We start from the raw sequence: 25,627 nt of genomic DNA, 5'->3' as shown, positions 1-25,627 counted from the left end.
GGGAAAAGTTTTGGGCTAGTCACACTGCTTCATTTTCATTCAGGGCATACCTAGTAACTTCCTGCTGAAACCCTGTCACTTTTTACACCAGGAATGTTCTCGTTTATTTTTGTTCTGCTTTTGTTGAGCTATATCCTCTCCAGACAGCAATAATATGGTAGCAGTGGGGAAACATCACAGAGCAACCAATAAAGCAGAATAAATGCACCACAAATACACTATTATTGCATCAAGAACATAAGAATCGTAGAGTTGGAAGGGACCACGAGGATCATCTAGTCCAACCCCTGCAATGCAGGAATATTTTGCCCAACCTGGGGCTCAACCTCATGATTCTGAGATTAAGAGTCTCATACTCTACCATCCGAGTTATCCCTGCAATAAAACACCAGTTTCACCTTTATAATTAGTAAATACTACTGTTAGAACCTAAATATCTACCGTATATTGGTGTCCTTATAAATCAATAGTTTTCATTCTGTATTTTAAAGTTGCATCAAAAATATTTTGGAAAATTAATGTCTTTTAAAGTCATCACATATCATTTTGGCTGTGAACAATTTTTAAAAATTTATTGCAAGTGCTAAAGGCAAAACTCATTCAGTGACATCCTGGGAAACCATAGTTAATGGTTAGTGTGACTGGGTCTAAGAGGACTTTTTCACTTTTCCCTGCTAGTACTGGGAGGAAACAAACCATGTACTCTGGATTTGCAATACATCCAAAACAAGGATTACAGTTTGTTTCACTCCCAAAAATGCATGATCTGTATGCATTCACTGATCATAGTTTGTTGCAGTAAAACATGATTCAGTGGACATAAAGCAAAGGCAGAGATTGTGGTTTGTTTCTTCCATGCTCCAGTGAAGAAGAGCTAATCAAGTCTCTTAACCATGGCTTGTGACATGTGAATGAGGCCAATATATCTAACCCTGAACACAAACAAATTGAATTGGTATGTATTTTAAATAATTCTGTTCTAATCACCTTGTCAAGAGTTCCAAGACCTCACCCTCAACTGTAGTAAGCAGGGGGTCATGATTAAATGATTATGTAGTGTTCATTTATTTTGTACCTTGAGGATACTAAAATCATCGCTAGGCCAACTCTCTATTCGCAGGATTTGGCTGCTGTCAAGCTTTCCTACTATGATGCATCATGTGCTGATTATGATCCAACTGTACCCACCTCTCTCTTCATTCTCTGGAAGCTCCTACGAGCAAACATCCCTCTGGCATAAGCCTGTATCACACACACAGCTTTCAGCTGCTCAGCTGTTTTCTGGCGCATCAGGTAACCTCGACACAAAGCTTGGAACTTAATCACACTTGCCCGGGCGGCCTCATATTGCTTCACAAGCTGCCTGCTCCGGAAAAGGGCCTGCAGGCGCTCAAAACCCAACATGATCTAACCACACAAGAGAAGGAACGGATAAGGTGAATGAACAGCAGGTTAAAAATGCTTCAAATGAATAAATATTCCATTGTCTTTGAAAGCATCTCATGGAGAGCCTTGCTACAGTGACAAAACCAATTTTATTTTATCCACCTCCTATCTTATCCATACACTAAAAGCACATCAGGAATACATGCAAGCAACAGTCGTCCCCCCCCAGATAAATCAGCCATCTGTTAGACCCTAGACAGTTGTTGCATTAAAAACAACAACTGAACCAAGGCAGGGATCCAAAGAACTATGTGAAAAGCACATCCAGGGGGATTTTTTGACACTTTCCCCTTTGCACAGCAGAATGTTGTGCCATAGCACAACTTGCAACATTTCAAAAGCAGCCCACCATATAGTTTGAGGTGTGTGAAGTTCCATAAATAGTTCCATAAGTAGCTGTGCAGCTGATTCTCTGAATCCCATTCAAAGAAATGTTTGAGTGTTCTAGGTCTTTTAGTGTAAGAACCTATGAATAGTGTGCCTGGCTATGCAGAGCCCATTTTGATAACTGCATCTGAAAGATCCACGCAAGCTTTTTACCATCTTGAAGTTCTTCCGACAGCAATATCCCCTCCAGGCTGTCTGAATAACCACAGCACAGCGCCTCTGCCTCAGAAACTGTTTCCTGCAGGCAGAAGGAATTAAAACAAAAACAAAACAAACCTCAATATGCTAACATTAATCCCAAAATAGTGGGTCCAGTGGAATAAACCCAGAACTACCCCCCCTCCTCCCCACCTCACATACAAAAGCCACCTGCATCAAGCCCAAGAAAAATGCAATTTTCTCCCCATGGGTAAAATACCCAAAGGAAATTAATCTGATGTCATTTGCTACCCTTAAAAGCATTTTTACCTTTCCTTGAACCCTCTCAGCACTTTCTGAATTAGGATGGCTTTCTCTGTGAGTGCTTTGTCTCTCTGCACCTCCAGTACTGTATCATGATAGTCCTATTAAAGAATGGAAAAAATAATAATTCACATGTTTATCACCAACTAATCTAACCTAAAAATCACCACGTATAAAAGGGTTGTAACAAAACAGAACCAATCAGTCGGTATATAGGACAATATACGAGTTATTCTATTGCTCTTAGCAACAAAATGTATTAGAGAATCTGTGATGGAGATGGAGGAAACACTTCTGCTTTGTCATCTAGTGTCAACCGATTTAGATCCAGGTGAGGGGAACAAGGGGGGCAAGTACAAAAATTAGGCTGGATGTTATAACAGCGGTGAGGTCAGCTTGTTGACTCAGCTTCGAGATGGAGAGTAAGTTCCTCTCAAGCATGGGTGTCCACAGAAATAATTTGGGCAGGAGAAGACAAGGTCTATGACTTGTAACTACAAGTTACTGAGTTGTGACTGAACCCTGCGCACCACTACATAGTGCTGAAGGGAAGCGATGAGAAAAATTCATAGAAGATCAGGCAAACAGACCTGAGGGAACAGTGCTCTCACATAGGCCCTATCTGCGCTATACGTTTAAAGCTGTGTCGTATCACTATAATTTGTCATGGCTTCCCCCAAAGAATCCTGGGAAGTGTAGTTTGTTAAGGGTGCTGAGAGTTGTTTGGAGACCCCTATTCTCTTCACAGAGCTACAATTCTGAGTGGTTTAGCAAACAATCCCTTTGAGGAGGGTCACTCTGTGAGGGAAACAGACGTCTTCTAACAACTCCCAGAGCCTTTCATGATCTAAAGTTCCCAGGATTCTTTGAGGAAAACAGTGGCTGTTAGATTAAACCAGTAACTTACTTTCAGGAATACTTTGGTTCTTCCAATTTTCCACTCATCATCTTTTCCTATCACCTTCTCACAGATGTAAATACAGCACTGGCGAGCATCATTCTTCAGCTGAAATGTAAATCAATTGTCACATTTATGTTTGGTTGGAAACTTAAGAGGCCTCGTGATAAATAACTAAGAAATGAGCACCAGATTCTGGTGTGGAAATGCTTTTTTTGCACTAGAATTGGTGAGATTTATATCACTGGTAATATTGCCATATAAATTCTTGCAACTGCTAAAGGATGACTTAAGAAAAGCATAAATAAAGCAACCCCCTTCTTGGTGATGTGCTTACTGGATATGTATATAGCAGTAAGAAGGGATTTGAGTTTTACAAATCAATATGCCTCTTACTGCAGTAATAAGGTTGATCAGTCCTGCTAACTTGCCTGCTCACGAGAAGACATTGGCTGCAGAACTCGGTATCTCTCAAAGAATTCTGCAAAGCCATAGCGAATTGGGTAGCCAGCTTTCCTAATCCGGATGGTTTCCATCATTCCAGAGTAGCGCAGCTGACGGATACAGAGTTCTCGGTCGAACAGCTGAAAATAAAACAAGCAGCAAAATTTGACACAAACAACCTTGGTTCTGTATCATATACATTAAGTGTTCCTGTTTATTCTTTTCACACCTCATCTTGGGTCTAATGAAAAATATATTTATCTCTTTCACATTTTCAGTCAAGTTGGGATACCAGAACAAGCACAGTGGGGAACAAGGGATGTCAATATTGCCGTACATTTGCTAGAGTCACCCACTTGCTTGCTTCTTATTTGTACCTGCCTATTAATACAAATTTTCACCAAAATGAATGGGCTAGCCTATTAAACTCTGGAATCATAATCACATAAAGAAAATTAGATCTGAATGTGCCACCTGCAGGAAACTGCCCTCATTTGGAAGCACCCTGTCACACACCCGTGATTAGGGGGTGGGCAGGGCCACGCGACGTCAGCACACCGTGTATGCATACCCTGCTGTGTGCACACATGGTGAAAGCATGCCCTGTGGCATTCTCGCGTCATGCACACACACACAGTGGCATGCTAACATCACTCACACATGCTATGGGGTGTGCTGACATGTTGTGCAGGTGCCCTGCAGCTTGTGCGTGTGGCACAAGTGTGCCCCGCAACATGCAGGGGGGCTGGCCCTTTCATTGGATTTTTTTTTTTTTTTTTGGAGGGGCTGGCCCCCATCCCCTAACTCTGATAACTGTATAATTCCTACCAAATGAATGTCCTTTCTCTTCAAACCAACAGATGCTACAGACAAAAGCTTGATCAAGATATTTTAATGAAATATTACCATTGGCCTCTTGTAGTCATTGGGTTTGATACAGCGGATAAAATACGGCTGGCAGTTACTCAGGATTTTCATCAGCTGCTCCAGGGACTGTTTGAACTGCCCCCCTAATGTAGAGAGACGCTTGGTGGTATCTGACCCCTGGGAGAGCAAACCACATGTCTTTAATATCAATTCAACACCCACATGCGTTGAAGGCCTATGCTGCATTATATATATATGTACTGCCTCGGTGACTGAACACCCTTTCACAGTGCACTCCTACACATGTTTACTCTGAAATAATAAAATGCTGATGAGGCACATTTTGCTTGATGCTGTGATGTAGACAAACCAATAATGAAAATGCTAATACAACCATACAGGGAAAAGCCCTTTCTTACTGCTTTGCATTCGCATTAAAAACAATTCAAGCAATGCATTTTCAGAGAAAATGTGTTCTTAATATTGCTGGTGAATATGCCCTTAATAAAAAGCCATACTTTTTATGACTGACAAGTTCTCTCTTTGTCTACTGTGTCCCCCTAGTGGACATTTGTAATGTGTGTCTGAAGCTGTGGAGCATATATACCCATTGCCTCTCCTGTTATGTTTGTAGACCTGAGGTTCCCTTTTCAACATGGTTTGTGGGACCTATTGGTTTTATATATGAAGTACTACTGCCCTCCAATGGCCAAAATCACAAACCAAAGGAAATCATCCTTTTATAATACCAATAGTCAACTTGCTCAGAATTCTTCAACAGGCATAGATGTATAAAGGAAAAATGACAAATGTAAAAAAGAGGGTGGTATTATGTGTCTCTACTGGAGCTGACCTGATACTTTTTTGTTTGGTATTTTAACTTCTTTAACAAAGAACATAAAAGTTACTCATATTCAGAATAGACCAATTAGTTAGAAATTACCCTCTATAAACTAGGTTACAAACGAACTTAATTATCTCAACGCTGTAATAGTGTTATTGTTAATGCCACAAAATGGTGGAGTGGCAACTCAGATGTGCAAATTCAACAGAGTAATAACATAGGGGTAGCTCTTGCCTGCTCTGAGGGGGGGAAACAATAACTGTGGACAGAACAAAAGTCTAAAGAAAAAAAGACATGCCAACCAAGAGAATAAAGGAGGTAAAATGAAACAAAATTACTATGAATAGACACATATTACATATTTTAACCATAGCAAGAATTATTCATGCTAAGGCATGGATGAACATTCAAAAACCCCAGTGAACTTGACATAATTAGGAAGTTGTGGGAACACGTAAATACAGGCAAACTAGTAGCAATGTTACAAAATAATGTCAATAATGGTAACTACAAGATACTTAAAAACGTTAGGAATAGCAAGACAAGTGGACTTTTTATCGTTTACATATTTTTTCCCTATAACTTCAATATTTAATGTTTATACATTTATATATTTATATTTTGGAAGAACTGATGCAAAAGAATTGTGATTATTCTGGATGTATTTACTCTATTCTGGTAATTTCTTTTAGTTTTTAAGCACTGGAAAGCTATATAGCTTGAAAATATCTGAATACAATTGTGTATGTACCAGGAGTACAAATGTGGATGGATAAAACAAAACAAAACAAAACTGGATCTTCCATTCTGTATTTCAATGGACATCCATGCCCAGGGATGGAAAGCTTCAATCTATAGGTCTAATTAGGCCCACCAGTCCTCCTACATGAGACCATGTAGGCCAAGGCACAACCAACTGCCCTACACTTGACATCATATATACTATGTACAAGCCTGGCTCAGCCGAAGGGAGGTTTGCAGGCACCACCAACCAGCTGACCGCTGGTGCCTGTAATGGCATATGCAAACTGCTGGGGAAAACAGCACCTGGTTAAATTTGCTGATTAAAATCTATCTTTCCCTTCCTTCCAAAAGAGCCCGGGTTCAGGTTTTCAAACCCCCAAACAAACTCAGAAGCAAAAGATAAAGGAGCAGCTGTGTGTATACATAGATGAAAAATATCTGAATAGGGCAGGTGGCAGCTGCTTTTCAAGTAGCCTTGAAACCTTGCAATTATTCTGGAAGCTGATGTTTTCAGAGAGAGATAAACACACAAGGTGCTTTCCTGCAAAGAAACAAGGACATCTAGGCATGGGCATATCTCTCAATGTCAGTTTCTCTCAGTGTCTTATTTTTAAAGCTTAAGTTCAGTTAGCATGAGCATATGCTCCAGAATGGGGGAAATGTGGCTAACAGGACATGCACGTTCTGCAGGTAACTAACTACTTAGCAACCTTTGTCAGAGTTGCAGGGGAATGCCTGAAATTTTCCCAACAGTAGGCACAATCCAAAGGAAATAGTTCGCCTTCCAGCCTACTGAAATAAAATAGGAATTGCACAAACTCACAGCTGCTACAGAAATAATTAAAGCCAGGTGATGGCTTTAGGGTTGTTGTTTTTTTTTCAATCATGGCATTTCTTCTCCAAGCAGTTTACCTGTCCAAAGGCAGCAGGTGATGTTCTGGATTGCACAAAACCCCGGCAGGACAATGACTGGTGGCAAAAGGACAGCAAAAGGGGTAGAATTTTGAAAGAATAAAGGAGGAAATGAACAGATGGATAAGTACAGCAATTATTTGATGTTTCACTACAGTTAGATTGAAGGTAGTGCAGGGGGAAATCTGAAAAGAGCATTATGTGGATAAATCCTAAATACTTGCATTGGCACAACACCGCAATAATGTCCCTGCAATGCTATTACAACATGATGCCTGCGAATTTGCACAGTCACCGCATAGCCTTTCTCCAAATAGCTGAGGACAATGTAGACTGATGTTATCTCATTTTATCCTCACAATAACCTTGTGTCTGAGAGATGTTGGCTAGTTTGAGATTACCCAATGAGCTTCACAGGTGAATAGGGATCTAAACCTAGGTTTTCCTGGTTTAGGGCCAATATTCTAACCACTGCATCACACTGGATAAATACTTAGAAATGCCTCATCCTGATTTGCCAGTGCTATGACTGCAAAATTGTAACACCTGCACTAGTTGGACTGGGCTTGCTCCTCCTCAGCCACTGTTTTGCAGTCAATAAACATGCAGATCTTCCACATACCTGTTATACAAGAATTGCAGGGGTCCCCATCCCCTCACAACAGGCCAAGGTTGTGTACAAACTATAACTCCAAAGCACATTCAAAGCACCCTTTTCCTCTCAAAGAATTCTGAGCACTGTAGATAGTTAAGGGTTGCTGGGAATTGGAACTACAGTGACCAGAATTCCTTGGGGGGGGGAGAAATATGCTTTGAATGTGCTTTAAAGATATAGTGTGTATGCAGTCTAGGAGTGATTGTAACTGTAGAAGATGCTTTGCTTGCTATATATTTCTACTCTCCTGTTTTGAATCTGGTAACCCTAGGAAAACAAAACTGCATATTCTGACCAAGCCACTCATTCTAACTAGGAAAGTATTTTCTGAATTATAGGATAAAGCAGCTATATCTAATATAAATAGCTCGGGATCATTCCTACTATTATACATTTAAAATATGGCAAAGGCTTAAAAAATTGACACAGAAGGCAAAGTGCAGCTAGAATGTCTAAGAAATAGAGGCTGGGAGGACATCTACATTTCAAGTCAGTGCTGGGGGGCAGCTAACCTTGAGGGTGGGATCCACTCCTAGATGCCTGATGCTCCCACGGCCAAAAGGAATCACATTCACGGGTGTCTCCACCTGAAAGACCTGTCTGAGGAATTTGTTTTTGGATGAATGAACCAACTGCAGGATGTCAGAGCTAAGCATGTCACGGTTTTTCTCGAGAAAACCTATAAGAAAGGAGAAGCAAGGTAAATCATTTTTTTCTGCTTGATGCCAATTTCCGTATTGTACTGAGTTCCCTTGGCCATTCTCCCTCCTCTCTCTTTGATAGTGGCCATTCCCACTCCATTGAAATGAACCCTGCCTACCACACCACTTCAGTAAAGTAATGAAACAGCTGTTTATGAACCAAGAGTTAGTCTGAAAGTATCAATGTGCAGGATTTGAAACTGGGGGGGAAAGGAACTCTCTTTGAATTGATAGATTATATAACGCTGAGACAGGGAACTTTTATTATTGACTCACCTTTAGACTGGTAATAAACAACACCAGCAAAATGGTTGATACCAAAGACTGTGTCATGGACGCTTCTTGGTGGAATGTAGATTTTGCTTCTGCAATGATGATTGTTGATTTTGTGCAACATGGTTGTGTCTGTTCCCTGGAAGCAAACCACAACATGAGATTAAAGTGGGTCGGGGAGGATGCTAATACATGCTCAAAACAAACAAGGAAAATGTGTGGCAAAAGGCTTCCTGAGATGCGACAATGTGGCAACAACATTTTTAGAGTCAGGAAATATTTTAGAGATACAGAAACCTGTGGGGGTCTCTGTTAGGTTGCCTGCACAGCAAATAGCTCCAGATGTTTAAAGCAAGAGAGCCAAGCTACACAGCTAGATTCACAACACGCAACACAAATCAATACAATATAGCAACAGAAGAAATAAAATCAAAGCTAATTCCCTGTGGCAGCCTGGAGAAAAAACCACGACACTCACCTTAGGGAACCTGCTTTCTTCATCAATGAGTGACACAATATTCATGGGTTTGAGTGCAATCACTTCCAAGGCAGTACAGTTATCTGTGAAGTCAATGTGACTCCAGGTGATATGCTCAGCCAAGTATTCCTCCTGCTCTAGCTTGAAGACATGTGCTACGAAGAACTGCTGGAGATGCTCATTGGCAAAGTTGATGCACAGCTGCTCAAAACTGCAGGGACACAATTATTTCTTATTTATCGTGAACATTTATATTATTAATATAATCTTCCCTTCTAGTGCTTCATAGCCTTCAGATATTGAGGTTTGGGTAAAATATACACTTAATGAGAAATACAACTGGCTGAGTAACCAATTAAAAGACAACTGATTAATCCACTAAAAATCTTGAATCACCAGGCAGCTCTCATGAAATCTAGCATATATCAAGGGCAAGTAACAAACACCACACACTTTCACTTCAGCATGAAGCTGTATCAGTGGACTTCAATCATCTTCAGTGTGGAGATTAATTAACTTAAAATATAACTTCCATCAATACTAATGGTTACAATTTGTTTCTGACATGGTGTGCTATTTCTCAAAACATCCCACAAAACAGTTAAAACTTGAATGTCATACCTGTTAGTGGTAAAATTTTCAAAGCCAAAGATGTCCAGTAACCCAATGGACCTGCATGTTTTTTTATGACCCTGAGATGGTGGGTTGTAAATTGCAGTATTGATCTTATTAACTATCCAGAGGAAGAGGAGTCCATAGATCCCCTGGGTAAAGAAAAGGTGCATAAGAGCACGACATTTAACATAAGTTGCATTCACATGTGGGGTTTATAGCATTGGTTTAGCTGATTATAAGGCTAGTGCTTCTGTCCCATTTTCTAATGTTCCTTTCACACTGTACAAACCTGTTTCATCACATCTCAACCACTATACCATCAGGTTGCAGTAAATGCCATGCACACAGCAACAAGAAGCTGCAATAAATAAACAAACATCCATAGATGCCAATATGCCATCCCTCTCCCTCCACATTCTGCCATTCTGTGCTGAAATACCAGCTCTACTGACATCAAGAAAAACATGCAACGTTCACCATGAGACAGTAAGCCCATGGATGAGAGCCAAGAATGATAATTATAGCTGTAGGCTCGTATAGATTCAAACTTCCTTAATAAATCAGATGATAAAACTGGAATACCAAACAGGACATTGTTTGTAAGATTTTGTCTTTAGACTGTTATTAAACTTCAATGACAAGTACAACCTTATCATTTTTATTTTATTTATTTATTCATAAAATGTATGCACTGCCTCATTGTAAGAAAACCTCAAAGCTGTTTACAAAACATAACTGAGAACCACACATGGGGAGAGCTGTTTATCTCCTTTACCTTTACGAAGGCGTCTCTCACATCAGCAGCCTGGGCTACACTTAGGGGCATAGAGACGCTCTCTCCCCTGATGATGATTGAGTGGTTTGTAAGGCTGCTGTGGAGTTCCCCGGAATCCACCTGTAGGAATGACAATTGAATTGTGTCATTTTCTGTAGATATAGGAGATCTGGCGAGAAAGGGCAGCGCCTCCTTCAAGAGAAGGGATATAAAGTCACTTAATAGAGATGTGGGTGGTGCTGTGGTGTAAACCACTGAGCCTTGGGCTTGCCAATCGGGAGGTCAGCGGTTCGAATCCCCGTGACGGGGTGAACTCCCGTTGCTTGGTCCCAGCTCCTGCCAACCTAGTAGTTCAAAAGCACGTCAAAGTGCAAGTAGATAAATAGATACCACTCTGGCAGGAAGGTAAACAGCATTTCCGTGCGCAGCTCTGGTTTTGCCAGAAGCAGATTAGTCATGCTGACCACATGACCCGGAAAAACTGTCTGAGGACAAACGTTGGCTCCCTCGGCCTGTAAAACGAGATGAGCACTGCAACCCCAGAGTTGTTTGCAACTGGACTTAACTGTCAGGGGTCCTTTACTTTTACCTTTAATAGAAAGCAGGGCAAGGCAAGGCAAGCCTGCCATCATAGCAGTGGCTGGTGGCAATGAGAGCACAAGATGTGATCTCTAAGCAGAGAAGACAATACGGTAAAAAGTGTGCTACAAAAAGGGGGGGGAACTGGGAGGGGACAATGCAATACAGTGTGGTTAGAATGTCAAATTAGGAGCTGGGAGATCAGGTTCAAATCCCCACTCATCCATGAAGCCCACACCGCTTGCGATGGAGTGGGAAGCTATATTCACTGCCCTGAGTTCCTTTGGAAGAAAGGTTGTAGGGATGAAATAAGTAAATAAATAATATTCATGCGCAACGCCAATACCTCAAGCAGTTTAGTTGCAATGGAAAAGTGTGCAGAATCCAGTACAGCACAACAGTCCAAATTATCATACACAGCAGCTAGATAAAGGAAAAGGTAAAGCTTGGTGATCATTTATAACATAAAGCATGTAACATACCTTTTCTCATTCAAGAAGCAGCCATTAGGCTAAAAAAAGTAACAACAGAAGAAGAAGAATGTAATCTCCCTAAGATACCAGGGTATTTGTGTTCATAATCCATGTGGAAAATGGGAGATGCCCCTTAAGGTATGGTCCCTGAACCTTCTTACATGGAAATGTAATATACTGTACAGACATTAAGCAGTGCCAGTAATTAAAATGGTGATTATTTTTTTCAACTGTGGTAGATGGGATCCTTACAAATATACCTGCCATCCCCTGCCCACTTCTCAAAATGTTGATCCCTGAAGATCACTACAGAAATACCCCATGCATCATTCATTGCTTTCTTGCTTTTCCACATATGGGCAATCTGTTCTGTGGTAACTGTGTGAAATAAAACTTTGAATTATCCAACTTCTCCAACTGAAATATTTCCCCCCATACACTACACACAAGTATCACAAAGCATTCATCTTAACAGTATGTATAATAAGGAAAGTCCTTTTCAGGGTAATGTATCTACATTCCTCTGCACTTTCTTATTTAGATAACAAAATGTTGTTTTCTGCTCAAGGTATAGTCTGGTAATTCCATTAACCCCTATTTTCTCCTCTTTGGTCAGTGTGTGTGCGCATGTGTGTGCATGTGCACGCTGGACTTACCTTCAAACTCCATATTCCCCAGATGCAAAATGGCTGCCAGTAGTTTGCTTATGTCCCAGTGCTCAGAATCAGAGAACATCAGGATTTTCATGGCAGAGCGAATATGAGCATATTCCTTAGCATCATTACGGCCTTCACAGGAAGTGCAGTCGCCCTGGACGACAGAACAGTGGAGACATTTTTATACCGTAATGATATGAGGTGGTTCGTTTGAATGATCTCTCAAGGATGGTATCATGATTCTGTGAATCTGGTTGCAAAAGGAGATTGCTAAACTGACTTGTGAACCTTAGCCAAACAGATTTCCTTTCGCTGGGAAGATTGGCAGTTCAATCTATGCTCAATCTGTATATGTATAAACTAGGGGCTGTAACCTGGCTTACTTTGTTCGCCAAACCCACCTATCTCCCTACGTCCTTTGCCAAAGCCTCCCATTACACCTTGCCAAAGCCCCTCCCCTTCTCACCAAAGCCACTCCTCGCCTTAGTTCTCAGAGATTGTGTGCACTCAATACATTTACAGCTAAGAAAATTGGCATAGAATCCTAGAATTTTAGAGCTGGAAGGGTCATCTAGTCCAACCCCTCATAATGCAGGAATCTTGGCTAAAGCATCCATGACAGATGGCAGTCCAACCTCTTCTTAAAAACCTCCAAGGAGGGAGAGTCCATCACCTCTCGTGGGAGTCTGTTCCACAGCCAAATAGCTCTTATTGTCAGAAAGTTTTTTTGAATCTCCTTTCTCATAACTTGAAGCTATTGGTTCAAGTCCTACCCACCAGAGCAGGAGAAAACAAGCATGTTCCCTCTTCCATGTGACAGCCCTGAAGATAGCTATTGTATCTCCTCTCAGTCTCCTCTTTTCCAGGATATATCTGTACCCATAAGCAAGCAAGCACAAAGCAAAATGCATTCTACTGTGTGTTTCCCTTTTAATCTAATCTGTGTGTGTGTGTGTGTGTGTGTGTGTGTGTGTGTGTATTTTTTCTGTACTTCCTCATGAGCCACAAAGACCTTCAGACCTTTTATGAATTCCAGAAGTAAATTCTGCCCTGCCTAGTTATCAGATTAATTTCTACTTGCTTCATATTTTATTATGAATATTATTATGATTATTTTACTTTATTTATTCAATTTATATACCATCCTTCATCATAAGATCTCAGGGCTGTTCACGGAATAAAATACAAGATAAAAACTCACAAGTAAATAATTAAAACAAAACAGCAAAACAATACCCCACCTTCCAAGATACACATTTAAAAGGCTGCAGAATATTAATCAGCTGTAACTGAATATTAATCAGTGTGACTGATTTCCAATAATATATGTGTCCTTTAGCAAATGACATTCTCATTCTGTGCTAGCCGGTGAAGCCCTCCTTTGGTTAAGATGGTACCAAAAAAACCCTCTCCAATTTAGGGAAGTGCTCAGAGCAGACAAGAGTATTTCCTTTTTAGGACCACATTCCTTTCATAAACATTTCACTTTCATGTATATCTTTCTAAAGGGGGGGGGATGGCAACTGGGTTTCTGTTTCTCATCTAAGAATGGTTTGCAGGTGCTCAGTGGAAAAAAGTGCCCAAAGGCCAAAGTACATGCTTTATGCAAATACATAAAACTATCACCTTCTTTATTAACTGCTTCACTAAGCAGGAGTAAAAGCAGGGAGTGTGGGGTGTGTGAACTCTTCCCCCACTCCACACTCCTGTTTCTCTGCTCTAAATTGCCTCTTCCTCTAGCTTTCTTCCCTGTAGGGTATATAAAAATGCATGGAAATACATGTGTAAACTTTGTGGGAGGAAAAGCCTCTGTGTGCTGTGTGCTTGTACTGGTGTGAAATGGCTGGTAAGGACCAGGTTCACTGATAGACATAAGGCACAACTTGTCAGTTTGCATTTCTTAGTACAGAAAGTATTGATCTGATGTGCAGAGATCTTTCCTATTCTAATTAATTTAAGAGGGTTTTGAAAGCTGCTCTGTGAAAGAAACAAGCAGAAGGCTCGTGATGTTTGGGTTATCCTTCAGAGAAGCTGAGTACAGCTGGCTTAAACTGCTCCTGTTATCTCTTTCTGTCAAGGTCATGCTGACAATAATAATAGGGTTATTCACTCTTTTTCTATTTCTCTTTCGTTCTGTGTGGTGTTCTGTATATAGTATGCTTCATGTTAAATTTTAGTCTTCTTATAACTTATTGAAACAAAATAAAAAAAATCCTTCCAGTAGCACCTTAGAGACCAACTAACTTTGTTACTGGTATGAGCTTTCGTGTGCATGCACACTTCTATCTGCTGGATGAAATACAATTGCCTCTGGTCCATTTTTTGGGAATCTTGCAATGCGTTTAAGTTTTTACTCTGCTAACTATATTTTGGAGTTCTTCTCTGGATCAATATTGAGTAGAATTCCATGACACAACTTACCATAGTAAGATAGGTGTACTCCGAAGCTGTGCCCAGGTTCAGCATCTTCTTCTGCTCCAGATTCATCCCCATTAACATGCAGTAAAAGATGTGATAGTTCCTTTCCTCAGGAGCCTAGAATGATAAGAAGACCCCCACAGACATAATAGCAGCACAAATGAAAATAGGAACACTGCCCAAATTAAATGCGTGCTCTGAATTACCTGGCGACAAACCCGAGACTTCTCCAGAAGGAACTGTTCTATCCGAGCTCCTTCTATCACCCCGTTTTGGTTGAAATGAATATCGATGTATTTCCCAAAGCGACTCGAATTGTCATTCCGAATTGTCTTGGCATTTCCAAAAGCTGTGAGTGAGTGAGATGGCACCATGAAGGGGAGGGCCACTCTTTTGCTTATTTGAAATCATTCAGGGCACCAAGATACTTGGAAGTTCTTTTTCACAAATGAGGTGCTCATTTTATTTTATTTTGATTTATAGTCAACTACATCCCAAGATCTTGAGCCATCTTTAATGTATAAACATTTCAGTAAAATAACCTGATTAAAACACCATTAAAAGTCCATAAACCTCTGCCAGATATTGACTGTTTACAGTGTAGCCAGCTAAAAGTACAGCTGTATGTGCCATTTCCAATTTCTTTTAAGAATATTGCGGAACTGGACGATACTTTCTCCCCAACATTTTCCTTATGTGTGACAGCAAAGGCTGACTGCATGCCCTTCTCTATGAGACATCCTCATATATTTAATAGCTGAATAGGGAACACAAGTGGAACCTCCAGATTGAACAGTGAATATGATTGTATGAGGGAAATATATGATGTACATTCTAGGGGTGCTTTCAGACGTGCAGAATATTGCATTAGTTTTCCTGATTATAATGCTAGCACTTCTCTTCCATTTTCTAATATTCCTTTCACACTGCAGCAGCTGCTGTGATACAGAACTGTGGCTTTTTTACCAATATACTGGCATGTTGAACTAAATTCCATTCACACTAGTGAGCATGATGTGTCACAACAACCACCACCATCGTTGGACGACATCACTGCTTCACCACCCTTTTGCACATGAATGCTTCTGCTATACTGGTATACAACACCAGCTTTCTTCACTTTACTCCTGCAATTTTATGGGTTAAGAGGAATGCAAACAGATCTTTTTTCTGGAATCAAATAACATGGACATGACTGCTAAACATCCATTGGTTTTTCAGAAGTGGCTTTTACATCTCCTGAAAGCTGAAATATAATGCAGAAATTAACAGTCAGGGAAAGGTCAGGGAAATAGAATGAACTGCCATGTGAATGGCATTATGTAGCCTACCTTCTAAAATGGGATTGGCCTCTAGAATCTGTTGTTCAATCCAAGAATGTTGGCCGCTTATAGCTGCTAAGAACTGCAAAATCAGCTTTGTGCTTTCGGTCTTCCCTGCTCCGGATTCTCCACTGAAATAAGATATCAAATCTGGTGAACTCAGTGATGGACTCTCTTGACAAATTGGAGTAAAAAGTGGCCCGTTTCTTCATGCTCTTGAATAATCTTAAATCAATCGTTGCAGGAAAAGAGTGAATTTTGCTTTCCACCATCACACTTCAACAAACTGGATATTCTCTGAACAACTGTTTAGCTGTGTTTTGATACCTCTTGCCTACACCTGTGTTGCTCTTCTTTTGCATTACCGTTGTCTCATTTCGAATGTGTGGCATTTGAGGGCATGTGCCAGTTTTTACTGTACACCTATCAAAGTCAAGCCCATGGTCACTACATGAACTAAACAGCTGGACCAGAGCAGAAGCAGCTTGCTGGGTGGGGCAAAGCCACTATGCTAGCATCCCAGCGGGTGGGTCACTGTTGCCTATCATCAGGGTGAGGCAGAAGCAAGGTCAGTGTGATGGAAATGCAACAACAGAGCCGATCCCACCTGCTAGGAAGCCAGCATAGTGACTCTGCCCACAGCTGGCAAGTCACTTCTAAACCAGAGGCCTTTTTCTTTTACACCATTGGAGCAAAGTGCCATAAAAATAATGGCGTTGTCCTTATTTCTACGCTGGGTGGTTCAATATGGGGGCTTGAACTGCAGATACATCATTAAGATATCACAGATGGGTAGGTGGCTGGCAAGTGGCTTTTTTGATTTATCAGAAATTCCCTGGAAAAGGTAATTTTGGATTAAATGGGCAGGGCGAATATGGTTTGACATTTTGATGCCAACGACACTGGACGGCAGTGCAAAAAGTCTGCATTTATGAGAAACACAATAAACACCCATCAGGAAGCTTCCCTTAGATGATACTCTTTGTCTCCCACCCAACCCCACCAGCTATTCTTCTTTGAAATAGCACCAAACTTTCCCACTACTAATTGCCTCTACCTGATAATGCAGCATTGGTCTCTTTTATTTCTCTTCATATTGAAATAGCAATTGTCAGCAATGGCAAAGACATGAGGTGGCAGTTCTCCAATCCTCTTGTTGCAGTAGAGTCTAATCTGTTCCATGGTATACAGTGGCAGCACTTGGTATGGATTCATAGCTACCAAGATAGATCCTGAGTAGGTCTAAATAAATTAAGATGCTTATGACACAAACCCCAAGCAATATTCTCATCACCTCATGCTCTGTCCTTATCAAGTATCATAAAACATGCGTAGGCAGATTATAAGCCTTTGAAACGTAGTAGAAAGCAGAATAAATGAATGAAAGCTCTCTGCCATTAGAGTCTGTCGTACACTACTATAGGGGTCAACAACATTGGACACATTATTCATATCATATAAACATTTTGCGCATGAGTCAGCTAAGTTGTTGCCTGCAGGGAGAAATGTCCACCTGCACAACAGGTCTCTCCCCACTCTTCTCCCATGCCTCCTAAAGCTGCTGTGGAGGATTGAAGGAATCTCCAGAACGGGTTTAAGGGATATGCGAGGGGAGGGAGCATTTCATTGCACGGGCAGAACTCATTCCACGTACACATACCCCACTTAGTGCTATGTTGCATTTGACGCTACATTTTTCTTATCATTCATAATCAGTAGTCCAGGGGCACATTTAAACGGAGAATTCTGTTATCCCTAGACTGCAAATAAAGTCAGTAAAATCCATTCTTCCATCATCCCATCAGAGTTTCTTCCTTACCACTTTTCCATGTAGGCTCAGAAAACAATGGAAGTGACAGTAGCAGTACTTAATTTTTTTTCTTTTGGAGGGGTTGTTATGCTTTGTGGGGGATAACTCCCCCTAGCAATTTGAGAATAAATTGGTAGGCTTCTGTCATGTATGTGAGTGAAGCACAGTAAAGTTAGAAAGGAATTTGTTTCACTTGCTTTCCAGAACAGCTGAACAATTTTTTTTTAAATGCCTCTGTAAACTTATTTGAGATTAACCTCAATAAACCCAGTGGGGCTTACTTCTGAGTAGATCTTCACAGGATTCTAAGGCAACTATGGTGAAAACTGAAGCACACTGGTTTTTATTCCAGATTAGTTATTCCATGACACTTTAGTCTCTGGCTCTGCCCATCACCAGCTGTGACTATCGCTGCTGGCATGTGGCAGCTGTCAGACCACCCCCAAAGGCGTATGGTTCTCAAAAGAAATAGGTTGCCCACACCTTTGTTGATGTTTTTAGAGAATGTATATTGAACATATTTATTTTACTTAACAAAATGCACAGATTTCTTCATCAAAAAAAAATCTAAGTAGTCTTACAATCACATTGAAGTATTCCCTACTAGGTTTTTTTTTGGGGGGGGGGGTTGCTGTTGGATATCAATTAATGTCAATTGAAGGGAAAGTAAAATGATGATTAATTCACTGAGAGGAAAATCTGTGATCAGACAAAATACAAGCTTTTATTTCACATTATTACTTGACAATGAAATGTCACATTTCTAACTTACATAGATGTTGTGTTCCTTGTAGCGGATAAGCAGGTTGCGCACCATGCCAGCTTCATTCATGTCTCCAAGGCGTATCATATCTTCAACTCCTTTGACAGAAGTGGGATGCATTGGCCGCACATTGCAGATGTTCCGAGCCATGATCCAGTGTTCCTTAAATACAACTGCTTTTAACTAATCAGCTTAGATTTTATACACCACCTCAGGTCACTCCTAGGAACTAACCCTTGAGACACATTAGACAGGCCATCGATCAAAATTATTTCAGATGCGCATTCAAACAGTATTTAAGAACAGATTGTTCAGATATGGGCCTCCAGTTTGTCCCATCTCACTGCATAACTAATTTGCATAAAGTTCCAGCTATGAATCCTAGACTTCTATCAAGACCGAGAATAACTTGATCTCTGGTTGTGGCATTCAGACCTATCTCTAGCTCTTTCGCTTTATGTAAAACATTTGCATCTGTTGACTAAATGTGACACCTACCTTGCCTTCATCATCTTCCAGCAAGAACCGTCCAGAGTCAGAAATCTTTACAACTGCCCCAATGGGCACATTAAACTCACTTCCTGAAGAGGCCTCCAACCATATATGGTCACCCTTGTGGAAGAAAGGATATAAAAGTCACTAACTAATTTGTGGATATGTTACACTTCTTGTGCTTTGGAGAACCGATTCCTCCGACTTGATGTTGATTAAACTGTGGGAACCTTTGCTTTGGATCTTATGATAATTTTTCAACCTATTTAAAATTTCTTTCTTTAATAATGATGTGAGTTTGGGGAGGTTAGACTGCATGATGCCTGAGTCCTTTCTAATTCCTTGAATCCTGGATCTAGCAAGGCTTAAAATCTAATGGAGGATTCCACTGTTGAACTAGCAGGCAAGCTTCTTGGTAAAGTCTTGGTGAATGGCCCTAAGTATGTTTGCTAGTGTAAGAAAGGAAGCTGGCTCTGTGCCAGAGGGGAAATGGGCGGGGGCCCTCCCTCACTTGGCTGGCAGAGAGGACAATAGCCAAAGTGTAAGCAGTGGCAGACCTTGGTGTCTCAAATATTAGTGGTGCTCTGTGTGACGCCAAAATCTGCCCCCCTCCCCCTCCCGCTGCCTCTCATGTTCTGTTGGACGTCTTCCATTAGAAGCCAGAGAGTGAGAGCTGTCTAACCTCAGATTCTTTTTCTTGATTGTCTTATTTATTTTTCTGACTTAAGGCCTGGCTGGTCAATTTCATAAGCATTTTGTTTTCTCAGAGCACTGGTGCAATTGCAATATTGCCAAGGTTTATTACTATGGAACAGTTTACTGGTAACCTTTGTTATTTCTATTTCTTCTTTAAAGTATTTTATTAGCTTACCTTTTATAGGCAAACAATTGTAAAATATAGCAGCTGTTGCAGTACTTCATGGACTCATGCAACAAACTGCCAGAGGTGATTTCCACATCACACTCGCTGGATTTCATTATTATTTTTAAAAAAAAATTAAGCAAAACCAAAGGCTGCAAATTTAAGTAGAATAACTATAGGGAGTGGGGACAGTTAGCTATTTCCCCTCTGTATGTAGGTTCAAAATCCCACTCCCCACCCCAGAGTTGGAACTTGGGGATACATCCTCTTATCTCATTTATATTTTTGGAAAGAAACACACATTGGATGTAAGATAGCAACTGTATTATAGTTTGCTACTTTTGTGCTATGGCAGTTTTGTGTTGTATATAGCTCAGATCTTAAACTGCACCATCACCCCCAATGTATATATGATGTGTCACACCAAGATGAAGGGCTAGACTTACTTTTCTGAAAACAACCATCCTGCTTCAGGGTGATACATGCAGCCTGTGTTCATAGGGAGAGAAACATCAAAAGGAGGTCAAATCTTCCAGGGACAAGAAAAATCATAATCCAATATGTAACTAACAAATTGGTTACAAAGTTTAGAGGGAAAATCAAATGGGAATTCTTTGTATGGTAGATGGAAAAGTGGCAAGTGAGACCAAGGCTAGATGTAGGAAATATATTTAATGGCCTACATAATCATCCCAGATTATGTTTTATGTACTTGCTGGCTTTAAGAGACAAATCCATAAATGTTTATCCATTTCTCTTTTTTTCTCCTAACAATAATTTATCAGCATTTTGGGACGCATTTCTCCTAACAGCAAGACAAAGTGGGGAGTGTTTCCAAATCTGAGTAAAATCTATTCCCTAAACATTCAAAAATCAAAACATTCTTCCCAAATGATTAAATACTCCATAGAGCAATCTGTTAAACACTGCTCTTATGTGACAATTTTTAATAGGAATATTCACCTGAAACTCTGAAATCTTACATGTTTCTGACTTTAACATAGTATTTTTATTATTATACGTAAAGCATTTGAATATAAAATTATTATTTGGTACATCACTGGGTGGCAAAGGCTCAAAGGTAAGACATTGGAAACATTTTTGAAATAGCAGATTATCTTTTTGAACATAGCACTTACATTCCTTGTAACACAGGATGTCTGGCTACAAATATTAAAAGTAAATCAAATATTATTAAGAGTATGATTGAAAACACCCCAATAATTATATTTTAAAATTAGTTTTCTTGATTCATATCTTCCTCCAAGATGATAGTTGCTAAAATTGTGCCTTTCTGGAACATTGCAGTTCTGTTATTCAACTATTGTAAAATTTATATTTTAAAGGTTAAAGGCCTTTGATTACTCAGAAATGAGTTGTGATCAATGCGGCTTACTTTAAAACAGTTTTGTCACATATTTTCATTAAAAAAAATACAAATAAAAAAACATGACTGCAATCTTACAATCAGTTACGGGCTGTCTGTGGAACCTTTGGAAGTTCCCGAAGTGGGTACTGTGTCAGGAGCTCCCAGTATGCCCACTAAAAGCTCAATGGCATGGATGTACCACTGAGGGGAAACACCAGGGTTTGAAGACACACTGAGGGTGGATCAGGGGGAACCTTGGACCCACAGGTTCCCAAGTCCCTTTGATCCTCCAACACACCAAAGTCAAACAATACACAAAGCCCTAGACCTGATGCAGGTAATTTCCCTCCCTCCTACTAGTATAAGGGGGAAAGAGAAAACACTACCCCCGCCGCCGCCATCTTCTGCCCTGGCCAACTCAAGCTAGCAGAGCATAGGAAGTGGCAATAGATTTCCCATGGATTCTCCTCCCTCTCCCCCTAGCTCCATAGGATTGCTCTCTTAAAGTTCAGCCCCAGCCTCCCAGCCTGTAATAACTTTCTTATCCGATATGTCCACATCAAATGGCCATATTCCTGTGATAAATTAATAAAAAACAACTAAGATGGAGAAGGATAATTTTCAACCCTTCTGTGTGGAGCGGCTTATAGGAAGCAATTTCTCCTTTGCTGTTGCATTTTAAAACCCACTATCCACACCAAATGAAAGAACATAGAGTGTACTTACTCCCTGTTCAGAAGATTGGTTATGTCAGATGGATTTCACGTCTCTCTTTTACAGAAGTAGTGTAATAAGAAAGGAGATTTAGCCACAGAAGGCCAGTTCTCAAGAATTCCACCCTGAAAAGACAGTCCTCTGTTCAATGAGGAAGAGAAGAAACGAATGACGTTCCCTTCGTAGTTATTTATTACAGGACTTTGCCCCCCTGTTCGAATATCTTCCATTTCTGCAGCTGGCATTTCAGTCAAGTGAGGTCAATTAATACCTTCATTCACAACTCTTTTGAGTGTCCCTGTAATTTTAAATTCATTACCCCAAATAAATTTGGTTTAGATATTTCTAAAAGGTATTCCAAAGAAAAATCTGAATGCCTGGTGCTTTTAAATAGAAACCAAAAACTCAGATGCAGTTGAAGGATATCTGGTGGTAATTATCATATACCCTTCTCTCACACCTAGAAATGACTGCCTTTTTTGAGATGGTGCCTGCTGTTATGCATGGTCCACAGCTGATGCCTGCCCTGGAACTCCCTTTAATTGTTTAATTTCCTCCACCTGTCTGCCATCTAAATTTCCCACAATGCCTCCAGTTGGAGCATTGCAGGGAATTAAACGTGTGGTTTTCAGATATCCATTGCAGGCTACCTTTGGAAGAAAGGGTGGGATATAAATTCAGGAAGTAAATTAAAAAAAAACTGATAGTGATTGGAGTCCTACTGCTTTGTGTCATTGCTACTACCAGTCAAGCCGGTCAGGAAGGCCACTGATTTAAGGGGGCAGTTTGCTAAGGGCCCCCTCAAACTTGGAACTAGTCCAGGAACAAACAGGTGTGTTCTTTTTTCTTAAAAATTATTAGATTCAAAAATAATTTTATAAATATTTTTAAAAGAACTCCTTTTCACCTACAAACGTGTGCAGCTTTAGCCAATTAATCAAAACAAATATGATTCATCAACTCAACTAAAAATTGTTTACTCAGCTTATACCCTTATAAAAACCCATTCTGAATCTTGTAACACTTTCTCCACATGCATTTGTTTATTTGGGTTGCTGTTCCACTGTTTATATATTCTTTCTCTTTCTTGCATATTTGCCAGCACATTTCCAATTAGACAACTCTATAGCACATATTAGGAAATGTAATTACCACTGCTGATTGAGACAATTTATACTATCAGCAATCAATAATGATGAACAAATTAGATAGCAATGTGCACACTGAACTGAGTAATGCTGAGCGACATTAATCCTGCTATTCTGGAGAACAGAAGTTCATCTGTTTGAACGTATACAGAACTTCTCAGCAGCTTCTTAATAGCCTGCTGCCATATGGATAAAAGGGACTTAAAAAGCACGTGGGTGTTACTCTTGTTGTTTTCCTCTTTCTCTTGAGAAAATGCACAAGTTGTCAGTTGCACAGACAAAATTAAGGTCTGCTTCAGTCCCTATGGCAGTTAAATGTCTCTGAGCTTCTATAATCCTGGACATAACACCTCACAGATAAATGCTAACTTCACTTTATGTACTTTTTGCCTGCAGCAACTACTTATTAAACACTTCGCTTTACCTAAGCACATTTGTATTGTTACATTAGTGAATATTACTGTTAATTTTTTTAAAAGCTCATGGAAGGGAGTTAAAAAGGGAGAGAAAGAAAGAAAGACATACCAACAAAAGGCCTCAGGTATTTCCCCCGTTTTCTTGAGCATCTTATCTTTAGAAAAATTTGCTTTTCCCAGATCATTTATGCTGCTGTGAGAAGAATATAATTGGGATAGATATTGGGTGCATGGTATTGCACACCTATACACACACACCATCCAGGTGGGGCGTCTTACTCCTGGTGTTACAAGGTAGGTCAATCTTTCCTGTCATGCAATCTCATTAGGACCTGTGTGACATCCATCCTTCCCTCTGGGATCCAGCCAACAAAGTATTAAAAGCACGAACTGCAGACTATTTTGTGCCAAGATCTGTCTCATCAAGCACAAGTAGGTGCACACATAACAAGCAGAATACCTTCAATAAGCACTCATACATTTGTCACATCGCTCATAGGAACTAGGAAATAAGTAAATAAACATAATTAGAATTGGAAGTATTAGCCTTATAAATAATCAGGGTTTTTTTGCAGTATAGCCTCATTAAAATGATAGCAGGCTTGTTATTTCAATGTATGAGGAATGCAAATACATTGCAATAAGGGGATATAAAACTCTGAAATATGTAAATGATCAATTACCAGTCTCACACCATAGCTCAATGGTAGAACACAAGCTTTCCATGCAAAAGGTCCCTAGTTCAATCCCTGGCATCTCCAGGTAGGACTGAGATACAACCTGGAGAGTCACTACCAATGGCAGACAGTACTGACCTAGGTAGACCAATTGCCTCAGCATTAGGCAGCTTCCTATATACATGAGTAACTAAGTGTCCAGTTGTTGGCATAATACTATGTAAATGGTTGCAGCACCAGCAAGAAAACATGTCTCTGACTGGAGTCTCAGAGCTGAGAATATACTTTTTAAAGTATGAGCAAAACCTAGGAGAAACTTTGAAACACTTTGGGGTATGTCATGTGCATTAATGGATAGTGTGCACGAAGCCTGGAAGCAGATGCACACCCTATATTTAAAGCAAATCTAACGCAGTTTAAGCACTTGACTTCCCCCAAAGAATAATGGGAACTGTAGTTTAAGGGTGATGGGAATTGTAGCTCTGCGAGAAGCAACTACAGTTCCCAGGTATCATTGGAACCCATGTGCTTTAAGCATGTGTTGGGTGTGCTTTAAATGGATGTTGTGGATCTGCTGGCTACACCAGTGCCAGGATGCACATTTTTAAAAACTTTATTTCTACCCTAACCATATTACTTCAAGATTTAGCAGCACAAATGGGGTCCGGCCAGTCAGCCTATGTCATATTCGTTTAAACTGGAGGTTGTAGAAAGGGTTAAGTTGTGATAACGCCTTTCTTCCTTCTAGTCAGGGAAAGAGCTATATATGGGGAGGCTCCTTCGTCAGAGCAAGGCTCAGCAAGGTTACAGCGAGGCCACCCGGAGCCGCCGCCTTCTGCGTCGCCCATGATGTGATCAAAACACCACCACCCCCGCAGGCAATAGCACGCGAAGGCGGCTACCTCGTCCCACAAACCCCGCGAGATATTAACCTCTCGCGAGCAAATAGACGCCATGCCAGTCGCTCTCAAGCACGTGATCATTTTTCGCTGGCGCTCTGCATAAGCCTATAATAAATTACTCTAACGGAAGCTGTGCATTCACTATCGTACTGGATTCCTCAGGTCCTCCCCTCTCCCGGGGTGGAAGTGAGAGTTGCTCACAGAAAAGATTGTTAAAATCTGGTTTTATACTGGACTCCTTGGCAGGTTTTGAATAAACATACACAAATTTATTGAGGGTTAATATAGTAGATAAATAAAAGGATGTACAGTATACAGAGAATAGCATGAGTTGAGAAATCAGAGAAGAGCTGAGGGAAGTCTGGGGGGGAGGAAGGAAGGGTTCTTTGGGAAGGGAGGGGAAAGGGGGAAATAATGACGATGATTTGTATTGATAATATGTTATGTTGAAATTGTTATTTTTTTAAAAAAATAAATAAATCTGGTTTTATATAGTGGGAGGGTGTATATATTTTACTGCAGGTG

General features: G+C 40.3%; 1 protein-coding gene across 6 annotated transcripts in view; it reads right to left on the bottom strand.

Annotated features, from left to right (window-relative positions):
- The window catches only part of MYO7B (myosin VIIB), a 56,377-nt gene extending 34,264 nt beyond the window's left edge, over nt 1-22,113 (bottom strand). For 3 of the 6 annotated variants that reach the window (XM_028730671.2, XM_077930092.1, XM_077930095.1), the window contains exons 1-22: nt 21,972-22,113; nt 20,323-20,365; nt 19,021-19,134; nt 18,532-18,684; nt 17,007-17,191; nt 15,959-16,080; nt 14,834-14,976; nt 14,631-14,744; nt 12,210-12,363; nt 11,427-11,503; nt 10,502-10,621; nt 9,733-9,875; nt 9,112-9,322; nt 8,637-8,772; nt 8,172-8,338; nt 7,005-7,061; nt 4,544-4,681; nt 3,625-3,777; nt 3,203-3,301; nt 2,302-2,396; nt 1,987-2,071; nt 1,189-1,407 (exon numbers count right to left, since the gene is read on the bottom strand). In XM_028730671.2, coding sequence (XP_028586504.2) covers nt 1,189-1,407; nt 1,987-2,071; nt 2,302-2,396; nt 3,203-3,301; nt 3,625-3,777; nt 4,544-4,681; nt 7,005-7,061; nt 8,172-8,338; nt 8,637-8,772; nt 9,112-9,322; nt 9,733-9,875; nt 10,502-10,621; nt 11,427-11,503; nt 12,210-12,363; nt 14,631-14,744; nt 14,834-14,976; nt 15,959-16,080; nt 17,007-17,191; nt 18,532-18,684; nt 19,021-19,134; nt 20,323-20,340 — 2,703 coding nt within the window. In that variant the 5' untranslated portion in view covers nt 20,341-20,365; nt 21,972-22,113. Of the gene's footprint in view, nt 1-1,188; nt 1,408-1,986; nt 2,072-2,301; nt 2,397-3,202; nt 3,302-3,624; nt 3,778-4,543; nt 4,682-7,004; nt 7,062-8,171; nt 8,339-8,636; nt 8,773-9,111; nt 9,323-9,732; nt 9,876-10,501; nt 10,622-11,426; nt 11,504-12,209; nt 12,364-14,630; nt 14,745-14,833; nt 14,977-15,958; nt 16,081-17,006; nt 17,192-18,531; nt 18,696-19,020; nt 19,135-20,322; nt 20,366-21,971 lie in introns of those variants that run through there. The other 3 variants (XM_077930094.1, XM_077930093.1, XM_077930096.1) reach the window with 3 other exon arrangements.
- Nucleotides 22,114-25,627: the final 3,514 nt, after the last annotated feature.

The sequence above is a fragment of the Podarcis muralis genome, chromosome 6 (assembly GCF_964188315.1).
Source record: "Podarcis muralis chromosome 6, rPodMur119.hap1.1, whole genome shotgun sequence".
Taxonomy (NCBI): Eukaryota; Metazoa; Chordata; class Lepidosauria; order Squamata; family Lacertidae; genus Podarcis; species Podarcis muralis.
This window is presented reverse-complemented; position numbering and strand designations above follow the sequence as displayed.